Consider the following 22,410-nt stretch of genomic DNA (forward strand, 5'->3'; position numbering starts at 1 on the left):
AACTAATCGAGATAGATATAGACTTCTATATATCAAAATGATCTGGGATAAAAAAGAAATTTAGCTATGTCCGTCAGAAAACACGATAACTTGAGTAAATTTTGAGGTATCTTGATGAAATTTGGTGTGTGAGTTTCTAGGCGCTCATCCCAGATCGCTATTTAAAATGAACGAAATCCGACCATAACCACGCCCACTTTTTCGATATCGATAATTTTGAAAAACCGAAAAAGTGCGATAATTCATTACCAAAGACGGCTAAAGCGAAGACACTTGGTAGGTGGATTGATCTTATGACGCAGGATAGAAAATTAGTAAAATTTGGGACAATAGGCGTGGCACCGCCCACTTTTAAAAGAAGGTAATTTCAAAGTCTTGCAAGCTGTAATTTGGCAGTCGTTGAAGATATCATGAAGAAATTTGGCAGGAACGTTACTCCTATTACTGTATGTGGGCTAAATAAAAATTAACAAAATCGGATTACGAACACGCCCACTTTAAAAAAAATGTTTCAATCAAATTTTAACTGAAAATTTAATATGTTTACAGTATATAAGTAAATTATGTCAACATTCAACTACAGTAATGATATGGTGCAACAGAATACAAAAAAAAGGAAATTTCAAAATGGGCGTGGCCCTTTTTCATTTAATTTGTCTAGAATACTTTTAATGCCATAAGTCGAAAAAAATTTACCAATCCTTGTGAAATTTGGTAGGGGCATAGGTTCTATAACGCTAACTGATTTCTGTGAAAATGGGCGAAATCGGTTTGAAGCTACGCCCACTTTTTATACACAGTTGACCGCCTGCCCTTCCGCTCGGCCGTTAACACGATAACAAAAATCGATATATCCTTACTAAACTTAGTTCACGTACTTATCTCAACTCACCTTATCTTGGTATAAAAAATGGCCGATTTCCGACTATGACCACGCCGACATTCTCGATATCGAAAATTACGAAAAATGCCATAATTCTATACCAAATATGAAAAAAGGGATGAAACATGTTAATTGCATTGGTTTATTGACGCAAAACATAACTTTGGAAAAAACTTTGTAAAATGGGTGTCACACCTACCATATTAAGTAGAAGAATATGAAAAAGTTATGCAGGACGAAATCAAAAGCCTTTGGAATCTTGGCAAGAAGAGTATCGTGGTATTACATATATAAATAAATTAGCGGTACCCGACAGATGATGTTCTGCGTCACCCTGGTCCTCGACCTATAGAACTAAGGCGCACTGCCTTTTAAAATACTCAGTAACACCTTTCATTTGATACCCATATCGTACGAACAAATTCTAGAGTCACCTCTGGTCCACCTTTATGGCCATATCTCGAAAAGGCGTCCACCTATAGAACTAAGGATCACTCCCTTTTAAAATACTCATTAACACCTTTCATTTGATACCCATATCGTACGAACACATTCTAGAGTCACCCCTGGTCCACCTTTATGGCGATATCTCGAAAAGGCGTCCACCTATAGAACTGAGGATCACTCCCATTTAAAATACTCATTACCACCTTTCATTTGATACCCATATCGTACAAACAAATTCTAGAGTCACCCCTGGTCCACCTTTATGGCGACATCTCGAAAAGGCGTCCACCTATAGAACTAAGGATCACTCCCTTTTAAAATACCATTTAATACCTTCCATTTCATCCCGGTCGATGAGAACATAACATAGACTGAATGAGCCCGTAGTGTTACCAAAAGTTTACTTAACGACCAAACTGAAAACCCTATCAAGAAAACGCAGGAGTAAGCGAAAACATAATCGTAAACATAACTGTAACAATACTCGTAAGTGTTACCGAAAGCATTTTAACAACTATTACCGAAACCGTAATCATAAACGTAACCATTACCATAGCCGTAACCATAACCGTAATCGTAACCATAGCCGTAACCATAAGCTTAAACATAACCGTAACGATAAGGAGACTCCTGCAAGGTTTGGGGAGTTATATCGATGTTGATGGTCCTCTGTCGTATGATGAAAATAGTGGCATTAAAAGGCTAGTTCGATCACATCGGGAACCATTTTATATGACCACGTCGATGACATAACGCTACCGTCTGGCACCCAAAAATACTGGATGTGACATTTGATTAGGATCTACAGTTTGGCGAGCATGCATCCGAAATTGTACCTTAAATCCAGAACGGTAACAAAGTCCTCAAATCTCTTGCTGGCAGCACTTGCGGTAAAGATAAAGATACTCTCTTTACCACTTACACAATAATTGGCCCGCCTTTTGCAAGCGACGCGTCCCCGATATGGTCGCCGAGCCTAAAGGTTACTCACTGAATGAAAATACAGTCCTGTCAAAACACTGCTCTTTAAATCGCTACGGGCTGTCTTCTTATGTCTCCAGAACATCATCTTCGCAGCGAGGCAAGAGTACTCCCCATTAGCCAGAGAGGTCGATGAGAACCTAACATAGACTGAATGTGTCCGTAGTGGTACCAGAAGTTTACTTAACGACCAAACTGAAAACCCCTATCAAAAAACCGTAGGATTAAGCGGGAACATAATCGTAAACATAATTGTAAAAAAACTCGTAACTGTTACCGAAACCATTTTAACAGCTATTACCGAAACCATAATAATAATCGTAACCATAGCCGCAACCATAACCGTATCCATAATCGCTACCATTCCCGTAACCATAACTGTAGCCATAATCATTACCATAGCCGTAACCATAATCGTAATCGTAACCATAGCCGTAACAATAAGCTTAAACATAACCGTAACGATAAGGATACTCCTGCAAGGTTTGGGGAGTTATATCGATGTTGATGGTCCTTTGCCGTATGTTGATCCCGTACGTTTGCTGAAAATATCGGCATTAAAATGCAAGTCCGATCATGTGGGGAACCATTTTATATGACCACGTCGATGGCATAGCGCTACCGACTGTCCTACACCCAAAAATACTGTGTGCGACATTGGATTAGGATCTACAGTTTTGCGTGCATGCATCCGCAATTGTACCTTAAATCCAGAACCGTAACAAAATCCTCAAATCTCTTGCTGGCAGCACTTGCGATAAAGATAAAGAGGTTCTCATTACCACCTACACAGAAATTGGCCGGCCGCTTGCAAGCTACGCGTCCTCGATATGGTCGCCGAGCATTAAGGTTACTCACTGAAAGAAAATACAGTCCTGTCAAAACAATGCTCCTTAAATCACTACGAGCTATCTTCTTATCTTTTTATGTCTCCAGAACATCATATTCGCAGTGAGGCAAGAGTACTCCCCATTAGACAGAGAGGCCGATGAGGACCTAACATAGACTGAATGAGTCCGTATTGTTACCAGAAGTTTATTTAACGACCAAACTCAAACACCCTATCGAAACACCGTAGGAGTGAACGAAAACATAATCGTAAACATAACTGTAACAACACTCGTAACTGTTACCGAAACCATTTTAAAAACTATTACCGAAACCATAATCACAACCGTAACCATAGCCGTAACCATAATCGCTACCATTCCCGTAAACATAACCGTAGCCACAACCGTTACCATAGCCGTAACCATAACTGTAATCATAACCGTTACCATAACCTTAAACATAAACGTAATCATAAACTGAAACATAACAGTAACCAAAATCGTAATTATAACCGTTACCGTAAAAATAAGAAGGTGAATGCCACACATATTTTCGTAAAAAACTTTTACAAATCTTAAGTTGAAAAATGTACTTTATGTGTGAAACTTAAATACACATACACCATTTAAATAAGATTATATCATCTTAAAGCGACCCTATTAATTTGTATATATGTATGTATGTCTATAGGTGCATTACAAAAAACTTATCCAATTTGTCTTATCCAATAAAATCATTTATCAAGTTTGTCTACGCGTCTCATCAACAACCCAAAATGGACAAAATTTGCTTTAGGTTGCTTGAAATCATTAATCGTTAAAATCTTAAACACTGTCCGCACAGAAAAAATCAAAAGTAATTCGTTGACCAAAACATTTAATGTTATCAAAATTGGTTTGAATTTAAATTTGTTGCGCTTTCTCATATTTTATTTTCGTTTTAAATTTTACGCGCTTCTTAGGTGCAAAAATAATTTTTCGACGAAAATGTAATTTACTCCCCCGTTGTCAAGCAATTTTGTTCACTAAAGTAAAATTTTCCATCTGTTTGCTTTTCCATCTGCTCAGTTTATTCATTCGTGCATCTTCTTATTTTTTTTTTATTCCTGCAATGATTTACGCTACAATTTTCATAGCGATTTTTCTTTAGCATGGAAAAGCTGGCATATGTGGTTGTGTGTGTTGTGAAAATGTGAAATTTCCATTGATATTGTTTATGTTTTCTATTTGTTGCAGCTGATCCTTTTATAGAGTTTTTCAATCCCGACCATAGAAAAGTACTCGAAGAACAAGATAAGGAAATACGTAAACGAACTGGATTGAAAGGTGCAGCGCCGGGTGGAGATGAATGGATTTATTTGAATACCTATTGCCGTGTGCCGGTAAGCTTTAAGTTGAGCCTGTGCAAAGCAGAGTAAATATTTGCTATAATTTGAATTTAGATTTTAGTTATTTTCCTATACAGAGGTGGGCGAAAGTACATATCATTTTTTATACTTTACATAGCCATAGCCTTAACTATTACCAAACCTATGTCGGTTAAAGTGACAGTGCCGAGAAATGTAACTAGTCCATGGCTCTAACCGAAAACATAACCGTAATCATAAACGTATCCATAGAAATAATTATAGCCGTAATCCTAACCATAACCACAATGTCACCCGCAATTTATTATACAAAGACTCCCACAACTATAACCAAAATTATGACACGTACAGCAAAAGGCACTGTCATAACGACAACTGGTACCGTAACATGACTGAAACTGTTACGATAATATTTCCTAGTCATGACGGTATTAGGAGGAGTGAGCGAAAATATAATCATAAACATAACTGTAACAATAACCGTAACGATTATCGAAACTATTTTAACAACTATTACCGAAACCTCAACCATAACCATAAGCATAACAATAATAGTAAACTTAATCATCATACTATGGTAACCGAAATCAAAACCATAACCATACTCGTTACCACAACCGTAACCGTAACCGTTACTATAACTGTAAACATTGCCGTTACCATCACCATAATCATAAGCTTAAACGTAATATTTACCATGACTATGACACTAACAGAAACACAACCATAACATTAACCATAATCATGGCCGTAAGAACTACTGTCGAAGTAACCGAAAATATAATCGTTAGCTTAAAGGGAGCCACAATCTAACTATAACTGTAACTACTACCGTAATCATAACCACCACAACCGTAATCATAAACCATTCACAACCGCTACAATAACCTTACCCATAACCGTAACCATGACCGTAACCATAACCATAACCATTACCGTAAACGTGACCGTAATCATAACCATAGCTGTCACCATAATCGTGGGGATTACTGTAACTATAAATTTAAGAGAATTCTTTCGCCTTTTAGCGATAAGCAAGGTCAGGGGAGTTATATCGATGTTGATGGTCCTTTGCCGGAAGTTGATCCCGTACGTTAGCTGAAAACAGCGCCATTTAAAGATTAGCTCAATCAAGTCAGGAACCATTTTATATGATCACGTCGATGGCATAACGCTACCGATTATCTTACACCCAAAAATATTGGGTGTGACAATCGATTAGGATATACAGTGTGGCGTGCATGCATCCACAATTGTACCTTAAATCCACAACCGTAACAAAATCCTCAAATCTCTTGCTGGCAGCACTTGCGTTAAAGATAAAGACACTCTCGTTACCACTTACACAGTAATTGGCCAGCCTCTTGCGAGCTACGTGTGCCCGATATGATCGCCGAGCGTACAGGTTACTCACTGAAAGAAGATACAGGTCTGTCAAAACACTGCGAACCCCGCACCTAAAGTTGAATTCCCTGAACTCTCAGAAGAGGAAATTTTCCCAAGGAGACACCCGTCACTATAGCTCAACTTCGATCTGGATACTGTAATGGGTTAAAGTCTTAAATTTGTGAGTGGTCGCGCCTATTGGATCGGGCGAAGCACTGTCACAACAACAACAACCACGTGGAATCTTCTAAGTCATCCAACTCCTTCAGTGAGAAACTTGCGGTGGCCAGAATTTTACCTGCGTAATAAAAAGGATTCGCTAGGGATACGTGAGGTTCACAATTGGTTTAAAGAATCTGTAAATTGTAGTGTCTATCCTTTGAAAGAGTTGTGCTACACTACAACTTCAAATCCTGGTGTTGTTTCCTCATCATTATAGCGTCTGCAACTTTCCCCTTTTCATCTGTTTGACCAAACAATATTCCCTTAGGTATAAAATGTTCTGTTGTGATGTCTATGAGATCGGCTTTCACCATTTGTGTTTTTACCTCATGAAGGGAATCGTAAAAAAAACACTGAAGCACCTGACTGGATAGAAGCATATCTCAGGATCAAGCGAAAAAACAGAGTTAGTGCGTTTAACATTAGCTCGAAAATCAATTATGGGAAAATCAACAGCCAAGGCTTCCAGGAATAAAAAAATATCTTGAGGAGCTGTTGACACCTAAGTGATATTGGAAGCTTGGTTCAGAGTTAAAGGGACTTCTTCTGTATAAAGAGTCAGTTCTGTTATCTTTCCAGTTTGTTGTTCCTCTAAGTATTTATTTCCTCATCAATTGAGGCTACACATCATCGCAGAAGCACGTTTTGGGTAACCTTAAAGATAGCTGTATTCGATTGTATATACATTCCTTATCGCCCACCTCTGAAATTTCACATTAATTTGAAATGCAATAAAACAAAATAAAAATTAAATTCAATGTTCTACAGGAAAAAATTATAACCGGTTTCTGCAAAGGTACACAAGATTACTGTCCGCCAGCGCCACAGGGTCCCCCAGGACCAGTCGGTCCCAAAGGCACTACTGGTTCACCAGGACTTCCCGGTATTCCGGGACCAAAAGGAAATCGCGGTGATGTTGGGTTGCCAGGTCCGCGTGGAGTAGATGGCGCAAACGGTCCTATAGGACCACGTGGCCCCAAAGGCGATATTGGTATACCAGGGCGTGCTGGACTTGACGGACGTGATGGTGTACCTGGTGAGCCTGGTTTGGATGGTGTGCCTGGACGTGCCGGTGCCGATGGTATACCCGGAAAAGATGGTCTGCCTGGCTTGGATGGACGTGATGGCTTGAATGGAAAAGATGGTAAAGATGGAGAGATGGGTCCGAAAGGAGCGCAAGGACCGCCAGGCGAGAGAGGACTAAAAGGTAAGTGAGATATTTGGTATATTTATGTATGGAAATGTGAACATGTTTAAAATATAAGTTGTTTATAGAAAGAAAGTTAAGTAAAACTCGATAAATAGCTGGGGGAAGCCTCCTTGTTACGTAGTGTGACGGTAGTGTCCGATAAAAGCAACATCAAAATTTTTAAAAACATTTTTTTTTTATAGTTTAAAAAATTTTTCGGGCCGGGTCGGCAAGCGGCAGTGGTTTGGCAAACACTCCGAGTGTATTTCCGCCATGAAAAGCTTCCTAGCGAAAATGAATCTGCTTGCATGTCAGTTCCGTCCCGACAACTTTTACGAAAAAAAAATTAAACGGCGCAAGTTGGAAGAGAAGTTCGGAATAAAGCTTCTAGGAGGTATGTCGTGCCTTGTACTTATTTTCTTTACACCTTCTACCATTTCAGTGGCTTTGCGGAGCCTTCACATCTGCTGTGACGCAGAAGCTAAAGTGTGGTAAACAGGACGCTTTAAGAATAACTGGAAGTAGTTCTGGGTAAGATAGTGAAAGCCTCCCGAACGTCCTCCGTCAATCACGATTTGACCGACTCAGTTTCACGTTCCTCGATCACGATAAAGTTTGTGATAAAAGGAGGCCCCATATTCCCTTTGCAGAGTTTATATATGAAAAACTTTGCCTTAATGTGAATAACAAAGTCGACAGCGTGGCTACGAACTGCGCTTGTTTGTCGCTCTGCTTTGCTTGGCTCATTGTACTTTCTGTTTTGCGGGAATGCCAGCATTTTCCTTTAAAAGACCACTAACTAGCTTAATAAAAAACTCTGCCTTCCCCAAAAGAGTAAAGAATTCAGGTAAATGCCCTCAAATTTTAGTCTTAAAAGTTTGCCATGGTAGTCATCACAGCAAAAATAACATATCCAAGATTTGTTAATAGTTTATAATTGAGAATGGCAATATTCTAGCTAAAAAATCACAAGGCGTCAGGTAATGACTAAGGACCCGCTGAGCTGTTAAAATACGGAGAAAAAGAATTGGTAAAGAGAATGCATCAGCTCCTACGCGAAGTATGGTCGGATGAGCACATGTCTTCAGATTAGAATTTAAGTGTGCTCTCCTCAATCCACAGGAAACGAGATCCCGAAAACCACGCCAATTACCGCGGCCCATAGTCAACAAACTGATTGAACCTCAACAGTGCGTCTTCAGACCTGGTAAGCCTACTATCGACCAGATCTTCAAGCTGCGCCGGATACTGAATCAGTCTCACTATAAAATCGATACCTACCATGTTTTTGTTGACTTCAAAATAGCCTTTGCCTCCACAAAAAGAAGCTGATTGATTGCTGCTATGTCTGAATTTAAGACCCCTGAAAAGTTAATAAGGCTCTGCCGAATGACGTAGAGCAACACCACAAACTACGTAAGAATTGAGAAGGACTTCTGCGAGCCATTCGAAACCAAAGGAGGCTTCAGATAAGGCAAAAACGGACAAAATAGGCTAAGCGATATGCGTTTAAAGCCAGTGCTGAGGTTCGCTGCAGGATTGTGATTTGCGTCACTTTTCATGCCAAACATACCTTAATGACGAGCGTATTCTAAGAATTATCCTTAGTGCGTTCAGCAACTTATCATTTATTTGCATTTTAGCCAAAGTCGTTCTAAGAACACGATTCTTGACTGCCACAACATTTTTTAGTTTTGCATTGAGCCATAAAACCTCTATGTTTAGATACTTGCTTATACACACATACATATATACGATTTCAATTTGCTTTGCTTATCATCTGCCTGCTGTTACTATTCAAGCAAATATAAACAGATATACAACCACTTCATGCAAAACGACCAAACTAAATCCTTTAGAAGCTCTTCAAACTTTAACCACTTTTACAACAGACTCTGCGACATTTCAAAAAGCACACGAATCTTAGAGCTCTTGAAAAAGGTGACCCTATAGCAACAAAAATGTTTCACTTTTTTTCCGCTTAGCTGAAATTTCATACTTGTGGGGTGTTGCAGAAGTTTTACACCGAAAATGAACAGTTGAATGGGCCACACTTTCTCATGGCACAATTAAAAATCCGAATGAGTTTATATGTATGATTTTTGGAAGGTACGTTGACTTTCCTACTTTTAAACATTTTCCTTTCGCCACTGATTTGTGTTCGTGTTGTTGACTTATTCGGCCAATCTAAGTTTATTTGTTTCAGTTTCGTTCTTGCTATGCATTTATTTTTGCTTTTTTGGTTTTTGTTTGTTTTTTTTTTTTTTTTCTATGTTTTTTTTTCTATAGAAGTTGCTTTATTGTTTCATTTGTGGACTTACTTATTGGTTTGTTTTGTTGTTTATATCACTCTTTCCTTTACATTGTTTATTTACCTTTAGCAACGTTTTTGGTTTGTTGCTACTTTCAAAGTGTTGAGTAACTGTGTTGCCAAGAGCTTATAATAGTGTGATGGGCAAAAGCTAAAAGATGTAAGTGGGATTATCTACTTTCTTTTTATGTATCGAAAGGTTTGGTGCCAATCCTAGGTGGCAAACCTGTGTATAATTTCTATAAAATTACGACTTCAGAAACATACCTTTCTCTTCCAACCCATTGCATGATATCTCACTCAATTTTTTTATATTTTAAAGATTTTCAAATTTATATATACAATAAGATTAGGTGGCAACCCTATAAACAACATTTCACAATCAGCGCATCCGAAGTCGTGTAGAGGGTTTTTTTCTGAGCAGAGCTCACAGAGTATATTAATTTTGTTCGCATAACGGTAATCCGTAACGGCATAAACTAATCGAGATAGATATAGACTTGTATATATCAAAATGATCTGGGCGAAATTCATTTAGCCATGTCCGTCCGTCCGTCTATCCGTAAACACGATAACTTGAGTAAATTTTGAGGTATCTTGATGAAATTTTGTATATAGGTTCCTGGGCACTCATCTCAGATCGCTATTTAAAACGCTAGAAAACGTATCGGACTATAACCACGCCCAATTTTTCGATATCGAAAATTTCGACAAACCGAAAAAATGCGATATATCAAAGACGGATACAGCGATGAAACTTGGTAGGTGGGTTGACCTTATGACGCAGAATAGAAAATTAGTAAAATTTTTGACAACGGGCGTGACACCGCCCAATTTTAAAAGAAGGTAATTTAAAAGTCTTGCAAGCTGTAATTTGGCAGTCGTTGAAGATACTATGATGAAATATGACAGGAACGTTACTCCTATTACTATATGTGTGCTAAATAAAAATTAGCAAAATCGGATGAAGAACACGCCGGCTTTAAAAAAAAAAGTTTTTTTTAAAGCCAAATTTTAACAAAAAAATTAAATATCTTTACAGTATATAAGTAACTTATGTCAATATTGAACACCAGTAATGATATGGTGCAACAAAAAACAAAAATAAAAGAAAATTGTAAAATGGGCGTGGCTCCGCCCTTTTTCATTTAATTTGTCTAGAATACTTTTAATGCCATAAGTGGAACAAAAATTTACCAATCCTTGTGAAATTTGGTAGGGGCATAGATAACTATTTTCTGTGAAAATGTGTGAAATCGGTTGAAGCCACGCCCAGTTTTTATACACAGTCGACCGTCTGTCCTTCCGCTCGGCCGTTAACACGATAACTTGAGCAAAAATCGATATATCTTTACTAAACTTAGTTCACGTACTTATCGTAACTCACTTTATCTTGGTACAAAAAAATGGCCGAAATCCGACTATGACCACGCCCACTTTTTCGATATCGATAATTGCGAAAAATTAAAAAAATTCCATAATTCTTTACCAAATATGAAAAAAGGGATGAAACATGGTAATTGGATTGGTTTATTGACGCAAAATATAACTTTAGAAAAAACTTTTTAAAATGGGTGTGACATCTACCATATTAAGTAGAAGAAAATGAAAAAGTTGCGCAGGGCGAAATCAAAAGCCCATGGAATCTTGGCAGGAATACTGCTCGTGGTATCTATCTATCTATCTATAAATCTTATAAAATAAAGTCGCTAAATGCCATATGCACATAACTTCACACAGAATGCCCCGATTTTAAAACGGTTTTTGCATTTGAAAGTTTAGCTACGTGAGATGGTACAGTTAATATAATTTGATGATATATATTATAGGGGCGTAGCAAATTGCCAAAATGTAGTAAAAAATCATAAAATTTTTGTTTACACGGCTATAACTCTTAAACGAATGGATGGATTTAAAAAATTCTACTTTCCAGTAAAACTTTTAAATATTTACCTTCGATCTGCATCAATACTTGATTCCTTTCTTATATCAGCCAAATTGTTTAAACAAAAGTAACATTTTTACCAACAAATTTGTTTGTGTCATTGTTCGCTGTGAACTGTGCGCGCTAATTGCTTTTGAGTGAGGCATGATGCGACACATACATACGTACATATATAGCATTCGCTGCGTTATTTAACTTCGTGCGTAGGTTTATAGGTATGTATGGATGTACATCACTACATAGTATAAAACAAAGTCGCTTTTTCTGCCGCTATGTCCCTTTGAATGCTTAAACCTTTAAAAACACGCAACGGATTTTGAAGCGCTTTTTTTTAATAGATAAAGAGTGATTGAAGGGGAAGGAACGGATGTATATATTTCGCTGAAAATTGGTGGAGGGGTAGCTCAGAACCAGGAGACAGACATAGGATAATTTTTATCCCGTTCTGGCTAGGGTCTTGAGATCCAAACGTGGACCTGTGTAATCCTGGGATATCTTTGTGCAATATGGGTATCAAATGGAAGCTGTTTATGAGTACTTTGATACGGGGTATTTTTCGTACCCGCGGGTAACTAGGGTCTCGAGATATAAGCGAAAACGTGAACGCGGGTACCTCTAGAATGTGTTTATAGAATATGGATAACAAGTGAAAGCTGTTGATGAGTTCTTTAGTACAGGGTAGTTTTCATACCTGTTGGTGACTAGGGTCTCGAGATTGAGACCAAAACGTGGACCCGGGTGCCCCTGGAAAGTGTTTATACAATATGGATAACAAATGAAATCTGTTGATGAGTGCTTTAGTACAGGGTAGTTTTCATACCTATTTGTGAAGGGTCTCGAGATATAGGCCAACACGTGGATCACGGTAACACTAGGATGTGTTTTTACATTATGGTTATCAAATTGAAACTGTTGATAAGTGCTTTAGTACAGAGTAATTTTTATACCGCTGGGTGACTAGGGTCTCAGAGTTAGACGGAAAAAGCTTATTAAAATGTATGTAGATAGACCAAATTTAGGGCAGAACAACGTCTGACGGGTCTGCTAGTTACATATATAAATAAATTAGACGGTACCCGACAGATGATGTTCTTGGTCACCCTGGTCCACATTTTGGACGATATCTCGAAAACGCCTTCACATATACAACGAAGAGCCACTTCCTTTTAAAACCCTCATTAATACCTTTAATTTGATACCCACGTTGTACAAACACATTATTGAGTCACCCCTGGTCCACCTTTATGGCGATATCTCGAAAAGGCGTCCACCTATAGAACTAAGGCCCACTCCGTTTCAAATAATCATTAATACCTTTCATTTGATACCCATATCGTACAAACGCATTCTAGAGTCACTCCTGGTCCCCCTTTATGGCAATATCTCGAAAAGGCGTCCACCTATAGAACTAAGGCCCACTCCCTTTTAAATAATCATTAACACATTTCATTTGATACCCATATCGTACAAACGAATTCTAGAGTCACCCCTGGTCCACCTTTATGGCGATATCTCGAAAAGGCATTCACCTATAGAGCTAAGGCCCACTCCCTTTTAAAATACTCATAAACAACTTTTTTTTTGATATCCATATCGTACAAATACATTCTAGTGTCACCCCTGGTCCACCTTTACGGCGATATCCCGAAATGGCGCCCACCTATAGGACCATGGCCCACTCCGTTTTAAGATACTCTTTAATACCTTCCATTTGATAACACATTCCAGGGTTACCCTAGGTGCATTTTCTTACGTGGTGATTTTCCCTTATTTTGTCTCCAAAGCTCTCAGCTGAGTATGTAATGATCGGTTAGACCCGAACTTAGCCCTCCTTACTTGTTTGAGGTTATTTTTCTAATGAATTCCACATACACAATGACGAAGAGTGGCAACCCCCAAGCGAACTAAGGAGCTTAGAATATTCCCGCGTTACGAATGCCTGTCATAAGAGTCTATTTAAATCCACAGGCCTAAAAGATTCAACGTGGTTTTATGAAATTGTATCCAAGATGGTACCTAAAAGGTAATAGTTCGTGAAACTTACCCGATCAATATCCGGCAGAGGACCCCGTCATCATCGATATTATTCCCGCGCCTTCCATGAACAGGTGGCAGGTGACAAACCCCTGTTAGAATAAGGGTAATTAATTGGTGCACACGGTGACGAATGCCCAATAAATACCGTTTGAACCATAAATGTAATTGTAGTTGTAATAACGAAAATGGCTCCAAGTCCATTGGATCGCTCTATGCTTAAGTTAAGTGATAAGCGATTATCGAAATAAGCGGTATATCAGTGAGCAATAAGCCAATGTCTGTATAACCTAGAATGGGTGCGTAGAATTCAAAACAACCAGCGGCTCGGTGCACATATGTCGGAATCACCGGTAGATCGGTGAACAGAGAGCCTGTCCAAGGCTGCCTGTTTCAAAACGTGTATAACTGCTCACTTTTCCAAAATTGCCTAGACCCCTCACTTTGTAATCGGAATCGGCTTCTTACCTGTAACAACTGACACCAACTATCGGATTGCTATCACTGCATCATCGTCTTCTTATGGATTTTTTATAGGCTTGTTATCGATAGGTTCCAAATATATCACTGTTTTTATAATAAAGTCGTCGGAAACACGCCGATAACATATGGGTTAATAACTTTTCGACATCAAATCGACAACTTTTTGATAACACGTCAGTAAAAAATTAATAGCAAATCGATAAATCGATCCAGTACGTTCCGGCAACAAGCAACATCCGGAAAGATTTGAGATGATCGCATTGAATGTTGTAGGCCATAACGCTCCCCCTCTAGCCCCAAGTTTCACGAGATACTTGGGGTTGCCATAGCCTATTAATATGTGTATGATACATTCATATCTGTAACAGCGTTCGCCTCGCGCAAGTGAGGTTGACAATTGGGTTGCGGAAGCTGTTAATCGCGCTTGTCAGCCCCGACTAATATTAGCGGTTCATGGGAAGTATACTCAGAGTTAAAGCATTTACAAAAAGTTTGAAATTAGGGGGCTTGAGACCCCTTCAAAAGATTTTTTAAGACTTTTAGCCTTGTTCATGCCATGTTCAAAAATTTGAAATTTAAGAATTAAAATAAGTATAAAATAGCCTCGAATTTTAAAAAGCTTAAATCCCATGATCTATGGCGTTTTAAACTACGAAATTAGAAAATTATGAACATGTTAAGTTATGAGATATGTATGCCACCTAACAAAACATTTTTCTTAATTTTTCAGGTATTGCTGGACCTCGGGGGCGGCCTGGTAAAGCTGGTAAAGATGGAACGCCTGGAGTACCGGGCATCAATGCTTGGAAAGTGCAGCTCTTGAACGGCAGTTTCTCCAATGATTTGCTGATTCCACCATCAATTGCGGGTAATTTTTAATTTAGTATTTGTTCTTTAATGGCGTTTATTCGTAGAATTAGAAATTAGTCATAACTCATAACACCGACGCAAAAAATTACACTGTGGGACATTAAAAATATACTATTTGCGAGACATACCTCAAGTTGTAGGTCTGGTCGAGTATAGATGGACTGCATACTTAAAATTTCGAATATATCTTTAAATATTTAATTTTATGTAGTAAAAATCTCAAGTTTAAATATTTAAGTTAGGGCCAAAAACCCACTCTTCTTTATAAGGTAAAGCATATATTGGCCTAAAACTATATCGCTATTTAATTCTTAAACACAATTTTTTATGACATAAAGAAAATAAAGTACATTTCGGTGCCTCCAACGGTGTACAACTGTTTTTTTTTTTTTTTTTTTTTTGGTTTTGACCGATATGAATATCTGAGAAACTGTATATAACAAAAATTTTAATCCTTTTTAAAATTTATCATTTAAAGTAACCGGTTTTTGGACTATTTTATTCGCAAGAGCAGAATTTAGATTGTTAAGACGAATGCTTAGTCAATTCGGTTTTCAACGTGGTGTGAACCTCAAAGAATCTTTTAGGTTTAGTTTTTTTATACCCAGCTGTACTTGTACACAGGGTATTACTTTAATTGATAAATTGGAAAAAAGAATTGGATTATGGACGTGATATTACATTAAAATTTGAAAGAGACATATCCTTGCAAAATTATATAGACTGAGTAAAGATAATAAAAATCGATTAATGACCATGCCCACTTTTCCTAAAGGTGTAACCTTAACTAAGTTTGCAATAACTCTATGGTATTTAACTACATTTGAATGATATTCTACCTCAGTAGTGGTATGATTGAGCTAAGAACAAACCTTAAACAAATTGTGAAAATGAGCATGTCCCGCCCCTTCTTTTGTTATTCTTTCCAAAATACTTCTAATGCCATAAGTCGAACAAAAATTTTTCAATCCGAACGAAATTTGGCATGAAATTTTTTTTCATAACTACAATTGTTAAACTGTATTTTTACCCACTCAAGTTCATGAGTAGCAGCCTCTGTATGATTTTTGCTTCTCTTGAAGGAAAATGACTTCAGAATAAAACCATGTATGTTAGGGCGGGTCGATTAAAAAATCGATCATTGATTGCTCTGTGAAAATCGTACTCTAGGGATCAAAATAAGAAACTTTGCCGAAGGAACCATACCTCTAAAACGAATTCTGATGTCCCCCCCTTTGGGTCGAACCTTTGGGTAGGGGCAATTTCAATTCTACCTGCTGTGTCTTGTGGTGGCTTAAAAAAACAACACAAGCAATTTTACAGCTCAAAAATTTCCATTTTCTGATGATTTACAGCAGGGAACAGAAGAACAGCAGTGGGCATGTTTTTCAATAAATTCTATGAACTAAGAGCTCCCATCTCAAAAACTTTGCGAAAAAATTCGAAAATTTTAAAAAATTTGTCAAAACTTTGGCACGTTTCATATTGACTTCACTAAATTTTTTTGAGTATTCAAAAACGTTTTCGAAAAAAGTTTGAAAATACGGTAAAACTTTACGAAAATATCAATCGTTTTGTATAGAGTTCTCTAAACTTTTTTAAGCGTGCAAAAATGTTTTCGGAAATAGTTCGAGTGAATTTTCGAACTTTTAACTAAGAACTATAAATTTCTCTGAATTTTTTCATAAACTTTATTTTTTATACAGCAACGAACAGAATAATAGCAGTTTTCGAAAAAAATGTGTACAATTTCGTGGTGGCAACGGCGCGCCGCCACGAAATCGTCAAAGGAATGTGTTTAGGCGGAAAAAGGAAGAGAATGGAAAACAACAAAAGAAGATTTTGGTTTAATTCAATAACAATATGATAGCTTTTTTTATTAAATAAATTGAAGAACAACAAGTGCTAAGAAAGTAAATTTTAACAAATGTTGTGGATATGAAATTATACAATATGAAAATTGACACTTACGTGGACGTATGTTGGCAGGATGCTTTCACTTAGGCGGCTGGATCAAAAGAGGCCGCGCGCTTGACAGTCGGTCCATAGCAGTAAAGTAAAAAAAATTTAAAGTATATGTGCATAAACAATAGCAGCTTATACAAATGAACGCGTGTGTGTATTTGTGAATACATATTTATGAATGTGTTGGTTAATTAAGTAAATTGCTACGAGGGAGGACAGATATATTTAGGCCTGTGGCCTAAACAAAATGGAACATTCGAGAAAGTCTTACAAAAATCTCGCACGTTTTATATTGGGTTCCCTAAATTTTTGTGATTATGCAAAAACATTTTCGAAAAAGAACCGAAAAAGAATTGAAAATACGGCAAATCGTTCCAATTGAAAATACGGTATCGTTTTACGAAAATTTCGACCCTTTTATTTGTAATTATCTGAACTTTTTTAGTATGCAAAAGTGTTTTCGAAAAAATTCGATAAAACGTCGAACTTTTTATTTATAGTTCTCTGAATTTTTTCGTTAATTAAATTTTTTATACAGCAGTGAACAGAAAAATAGCAGTGGCATTTTTCGAAGCGGCAAAAATTCGAACGTTCGATAAAATTTCACAAAAACTTCGCACGTTTCATTTTGAGTGCCCTAAATCTTTTATGTGTGCAAAAACATTTCCGTAAAAAATTTGAAAATACGGTTAAATATTACGAAGATTTTGATCGTTTTTTAGAGTCCACTGACCTTGTTTTTAGTATGCAAAAACGTTTTCGAAAAATAATTTGAAATTACGATAAAATTTTACGGCGATTTAGATCGTTTTATTTGAAGTTTTCTGACCATTTTATACTCAGCTGAGCAGAGCTCACAGAGTATATTAAAATAACGGTACCCTGTAACGGCATAAACTTATCGAGATAGATATAGACATATATATCAAAATGATCTGGGCGAAAAAAGAAATTCATTTAGCCATGTCCGTCCGTCCGTCGTAAACACTATAACTTGAGTAAATTTTGAGGTATCTTGATGAAATTTGGTACGTAGGTTCCTGGGAACTCATCTCAGACCGCTATTTAAAATGAACGAAATCGGACTATAACCACGCCCACTTTTTCGATATCGAAAATTTCGAAAAACACAAAAAGTGCGATAATTCATTACCAAAGACGGATAAAGCGATGAAACTTGGTACGTGAGTTGAACTTATACTATGTTCAAACAGAAAAATAAATTGAGGCTATTTCGATTTAAATTGAGTGGTATTCATACAACTCTATTTAGCTTACACAACAGTAATTTGATAGCTGGTTGGCTCATCTCTACAGTAACGACATATCTTTGTTGAGACTGTCAAAATGTGCGTGTTGGTATTAGGTGAATGGAATGGAATGAAAACATAAAACTTTGAAATTTTTGTGTGTTGTAAGAAAATGTGTTCAATGTTTTGTTTTCATTTTGATTTTGCCATCTTCTTTTGACAGTCCCTACACAAGTGAAATGAAAGGCATAAAATCAGCTGATGAAATGAGCCAACCATATAGTTCAGCCATACGTAAGTGACGTTTAAATATACTCAATAAACACACTTTACAATGTTGCATTTGCAGGTTGTAACAATTTATTACGCTTTTTTTTTTTAAATTGGCAATTTATTATTACAATTTATTATATGACAAATTGCGTAATAAATTGCCCAACAGTATAAATTGCCAATTTGGTGTATGTTTGAACCTAGTATTATGATGCAAAATAGAAAATTAGTAAAATTTTGGGCAATGGGCGCGGCACCGCTCACTTTTAAAAGAAGGTTATTTAAAATAAAATAAAAGTTTTGCAAGCTGTAATTTGGCAACCGTTGAAGATATCATGATGAAATTAAGCAGGAACGTTTCTCCTATTACCATATGTGTTCTAAATAAGCAAAATCGGATGACGAACACGCCCACTCTTTAAACAAAACTGTTTTAAGTCAAGTTTTACAAAAATTGAATATCTTTACAGTATATAAGTAAATTATGTCAACATTCAACGCGAGTAATGATATGGTGGAACTAACTACAAAAATAAAAGAAAATTTCAAAATGGGCGTAGCTCCGCCCTATAACACGATAACTTGAGCAAAAATCGGTATATCTTTACTAAACTTAGTTCACGTACTTATCTGAACTCACTTTATCTTGGTATTAAAATTTGGCGGAATCCGACTATGACAACGCTCACTTTTTCGATATCGAAAGGTTCGAAAAATTAAAAAAATGCCATAGTTATATACCAAATACGAAAAAAGGGATGAAATATGGTGATTGGATTGGTTTTTTGATGCAAAATATAACTTTAGAAAAAACTTTGTAAAATGGGTGTGACACCTACCATATTAAGTAAAAGAAAATTAAAAAGTTTTGCAGGGCGAAATCAAATGCCTGTTCGTGGTATTACATATATAAATAAATTAGCGGTACCCGAAAGATGATGTTCTGGGTCACCCTGGTCCTCATTTTGGTCGATATCTCGAAAACGCCTTAACATATACAACGAAGGGCCACTCCCTTTTAAAACCCTCATTAATACCTTTAATTGTATACACATATCGTACAAACACATTCTAGAATCACCCCTGGTCCACCCTTATGGCGATATCTCGAAAAGGCGTCCACCTATAGAACTATGGCCCACTCCCTTTTAAAATACTTTTTAATACCTTCCATTTGATACAAACACATTCCAGAGTTACCCTAGGTTCATTTTCCTAAATGGTGATTTTCCCTTATTTTGTCTCCAAAGCTCTCAGCTGAGTATGTAATGTTCGGTTACACCCGAACTTAGCCTTCCTTACTTGTTAAGTATGCAAAATCAAATTCGGAAAAATTTCGATCGTTTTATTTGGATTTCTCTGAACTTTCTTCATTTATATTATTTTTTTTTTTTAAATTTACAAACATTTTGAGCTTTTTATTTGGAGTTTTATGAATTTTGTGAGCCCCTTAGTCGTACTTTGGTAAACTAAAATGTATGGGGCACAAAATTGCTGATGCGGAAAATTTGCCACTGCTACTTTTCTGTTCGCTGCTGTATAAGGCTTATAAGTGTTGTCCGTAGACTAAACGTTAATAAAGTTATAGGCCAATATATGATTCAACCTATGAATAAGGAGCCTTTGGTCTCTAGCTCCATATTTCGAAGGTCTATTGGAAGTTTTGAGTATGAGTTTGTATGCGCGCAAAAAGTATAACAATTTTTTTTTGTATTATCACACAGTGCTATTCACTTTTACATCATTTAAGTTCTTAGTCGGCATCCATTTCTAAGTCTGTCCAATTACGCTTAACCATTTCAGATTTGAATGCGCCAAACATTGAACGACTTGTAATTGTTGAGGAGGGCAAAACGTTGAATTTAAGCTGTGCCGCAAGTGGAAATCCGATGCCGCATATTGAATGGCGACGAGATGACGGACGTACAATTAATGTGAACGGCGTTGAAAGTGAGTATTAATTACCTACATATGTAGGCATGTGAATGCGTAGGTGACTTGAAGCTGTGTGTGTGGGTGGGTATGTGTGTGTGTTTGCCGTTGGCTAATAGCTAATTGTATTTCAATGAAATGAAGAGCCAATTTTAATTACCTAATTTCCTAGAAATTTCGGATTAGTAGTATGACTATATAGAAAAACTTTTTAATTCCGACTATGACCTTTAACATTATATAAGTAAACTATGGCACTATTTGCTCAAAGATCCCTGTAATTAAAAGTATTTGATTCCTTGCTGAATTTCCTTCTGATTTGGTTTCCTTTTTGCAGTGTCTTCAATAAGTGGGCCTTATTTGAAATTTGTAAATATAACTCGACATCAAATGGCTGCCTACACATGTTTTGCGGATAACGGTCTAGCGCCGGTGGCGAATGCTACCTTCCTTGTTCAAGTTCAGTGTAAGTATTTAATTAAATAAGATTTTGTATGAATTTTCTATTTAAGGTTAATAGCTCGTGGCTTAATTTATTTTGTATTTCGATTTGAAAGAAATGAAATTTATTGATAAGGAAATTCATTGTGGAGCTGCTTGATAGCTTTTGGGTAGAATTTAAACTCTGACGTTTGTTAGTACTTATACAAGTTATAGGACTCTCACTCAAAAATCTCACTGATTTTTTAAATTTTTTTCCGAAGGGTCGAACGCAATAAATCCAGACAGGTGAAGTCAGAAGTACAAACACAAAAATTTCACGGCCCTCATAAACCGGTCATGAATTTTAAGGTAGTAGAGAGCGAACATTTTTGGTCTGTTTTGCTACGTTTTTACTAAGTTATTAATGAAATATGCGGAAAAGAGTCAATATCGATTAATGTCCACATTAGGAGCGGGGTTATGAAACAAAAGAAAAAAAAAGGGAAAGAAAAAGTAGAGGAATTTGGAGTGAATTCGGAAAAGTAAAGAGAACAAGAGGAAGATAGTGAATAAAAGTAAAAGTAAGAATAAGGGTAAAGGTTTGAGACAAAGTAGTAAAAAGAGGTCAGCAGGAAGATAAAGAATAAGGATAAAATTAAAAGTAATAGTGAGAGTTAGACTTGGGACGCGAGAAAATTTATGGAAGAATGAATGGCCGACTAACGTTAACAAAAAAATTTTGTAGGGTGTGGAATTAAATACTAAATTAACTGACTTATATTTGAAAAGCATTCACTGTAACTATAATATTATTGCTATTACCGAAACATGGCTGAAACCTATTGTTTTTAATTTCGATTTTTTTTGCGGTGAGTAGCAGACCTATAGAAATGACCGCTTAAATAAAACAGGGGGTGGCGTTTTGCTTGCTGTACATTCTTCAATTCCATCTGGAGATGTTAATTTACCCGCTGTTGATTCTACTGAGTTGAAATGCATCCGAATCTTACTAGGCCGGGGCCATATTTACTTAGCCGTTTGATATATTTCACCGTCTTCTGATCTAACATTGTATATGCACCATATTTTACTGTTACAAACAGTCAATTCGATGATGAAGTATGACTAGGACATGTTTTTGCATTTCATTACTTCATCATCTAGCTTTTCGGTAGCTGAGTGTTGTACGCGTAATCTCCTACATACACATTAGTGTAAAAGACATGCTTCTATCCACTCAGTTATATGAATGCACCGCTGCACGCTTTGTAGTTTTTGTCCCTAAGTATTGCCCTTTTGTTGCTTTTCCTTTTAGTGAATAATTCCACAATAAGGTGTATACATATATGTATTTTATATATTTTTAATCCAAATTGTGTGGAATATCCTAAGGCTCGTTCAACAGAACTTGATCGGTGACATTGGTATTTCTAGCAGTGCATTATAAGCAATGCTTCCACTGCTCACTATTATAATATTAGGCCCCTATTATAAACATCTTTCGATCTTCGATCTTCGTTGGCTATCGAACATCGAAAATCGAATTTAAAGTTGGTATTATGACACCTCATCGCTGTCGAAATTTTCGTTATGTACCGAATTTTGAAGCGAATAGAAAT

At 36.7% G+C, this 22,410-nt stretch overlaps 1 protein-coding gene across 1 annotated transcript in view; it reads left to right on the top strand.

Annotated features, from left to right (window-relative positions):
* Positions 1–22,410, top strand: part of LOC137245146 (uncharacterized) — a 213,639-nt gene that overhangs the window by 103,143 nt on the left and 88,086 nt on the right. Inside the window, exons 4-8 of the mRNA XM_067775333.1 lie at positions 4,378–4,523; positions 6,885–7,323; positions 14,809–14,946; positions 20,240–20,386; positions 20,706–20,834. Of these exons, the coding sequence (XP_067631434.1) occupies positions 4,378–4,523; positions 6,885–7,323; positions 14,809–14,946; positions 20,240–20,386; positions 20,706–20,834 (999 nt within the window). The remainder of the gene's footprint in view (positions 1–4,377; positions 4,524–6,884; positions 7,324–14,808; positions 14,947–20,239; positions 20,387–20,705; positions 20,835–22,410) is intronic.

Source organism: Eurosta solidaginis, chromosome 3, assembly GCF_040869045.1.
Source record: "Eurosta solidaginis isolate ZX-2024a chromosome 3, ASM4086904v1, whole genome shotgun sequence".
Classification (NCBI taxonomy): domain Eukaryota; kingdom Metazoa; phylum Arthropoda; class Insecta; order Diptera; family Tephritidae; genus Eurosta; species Eurosta solidaginis.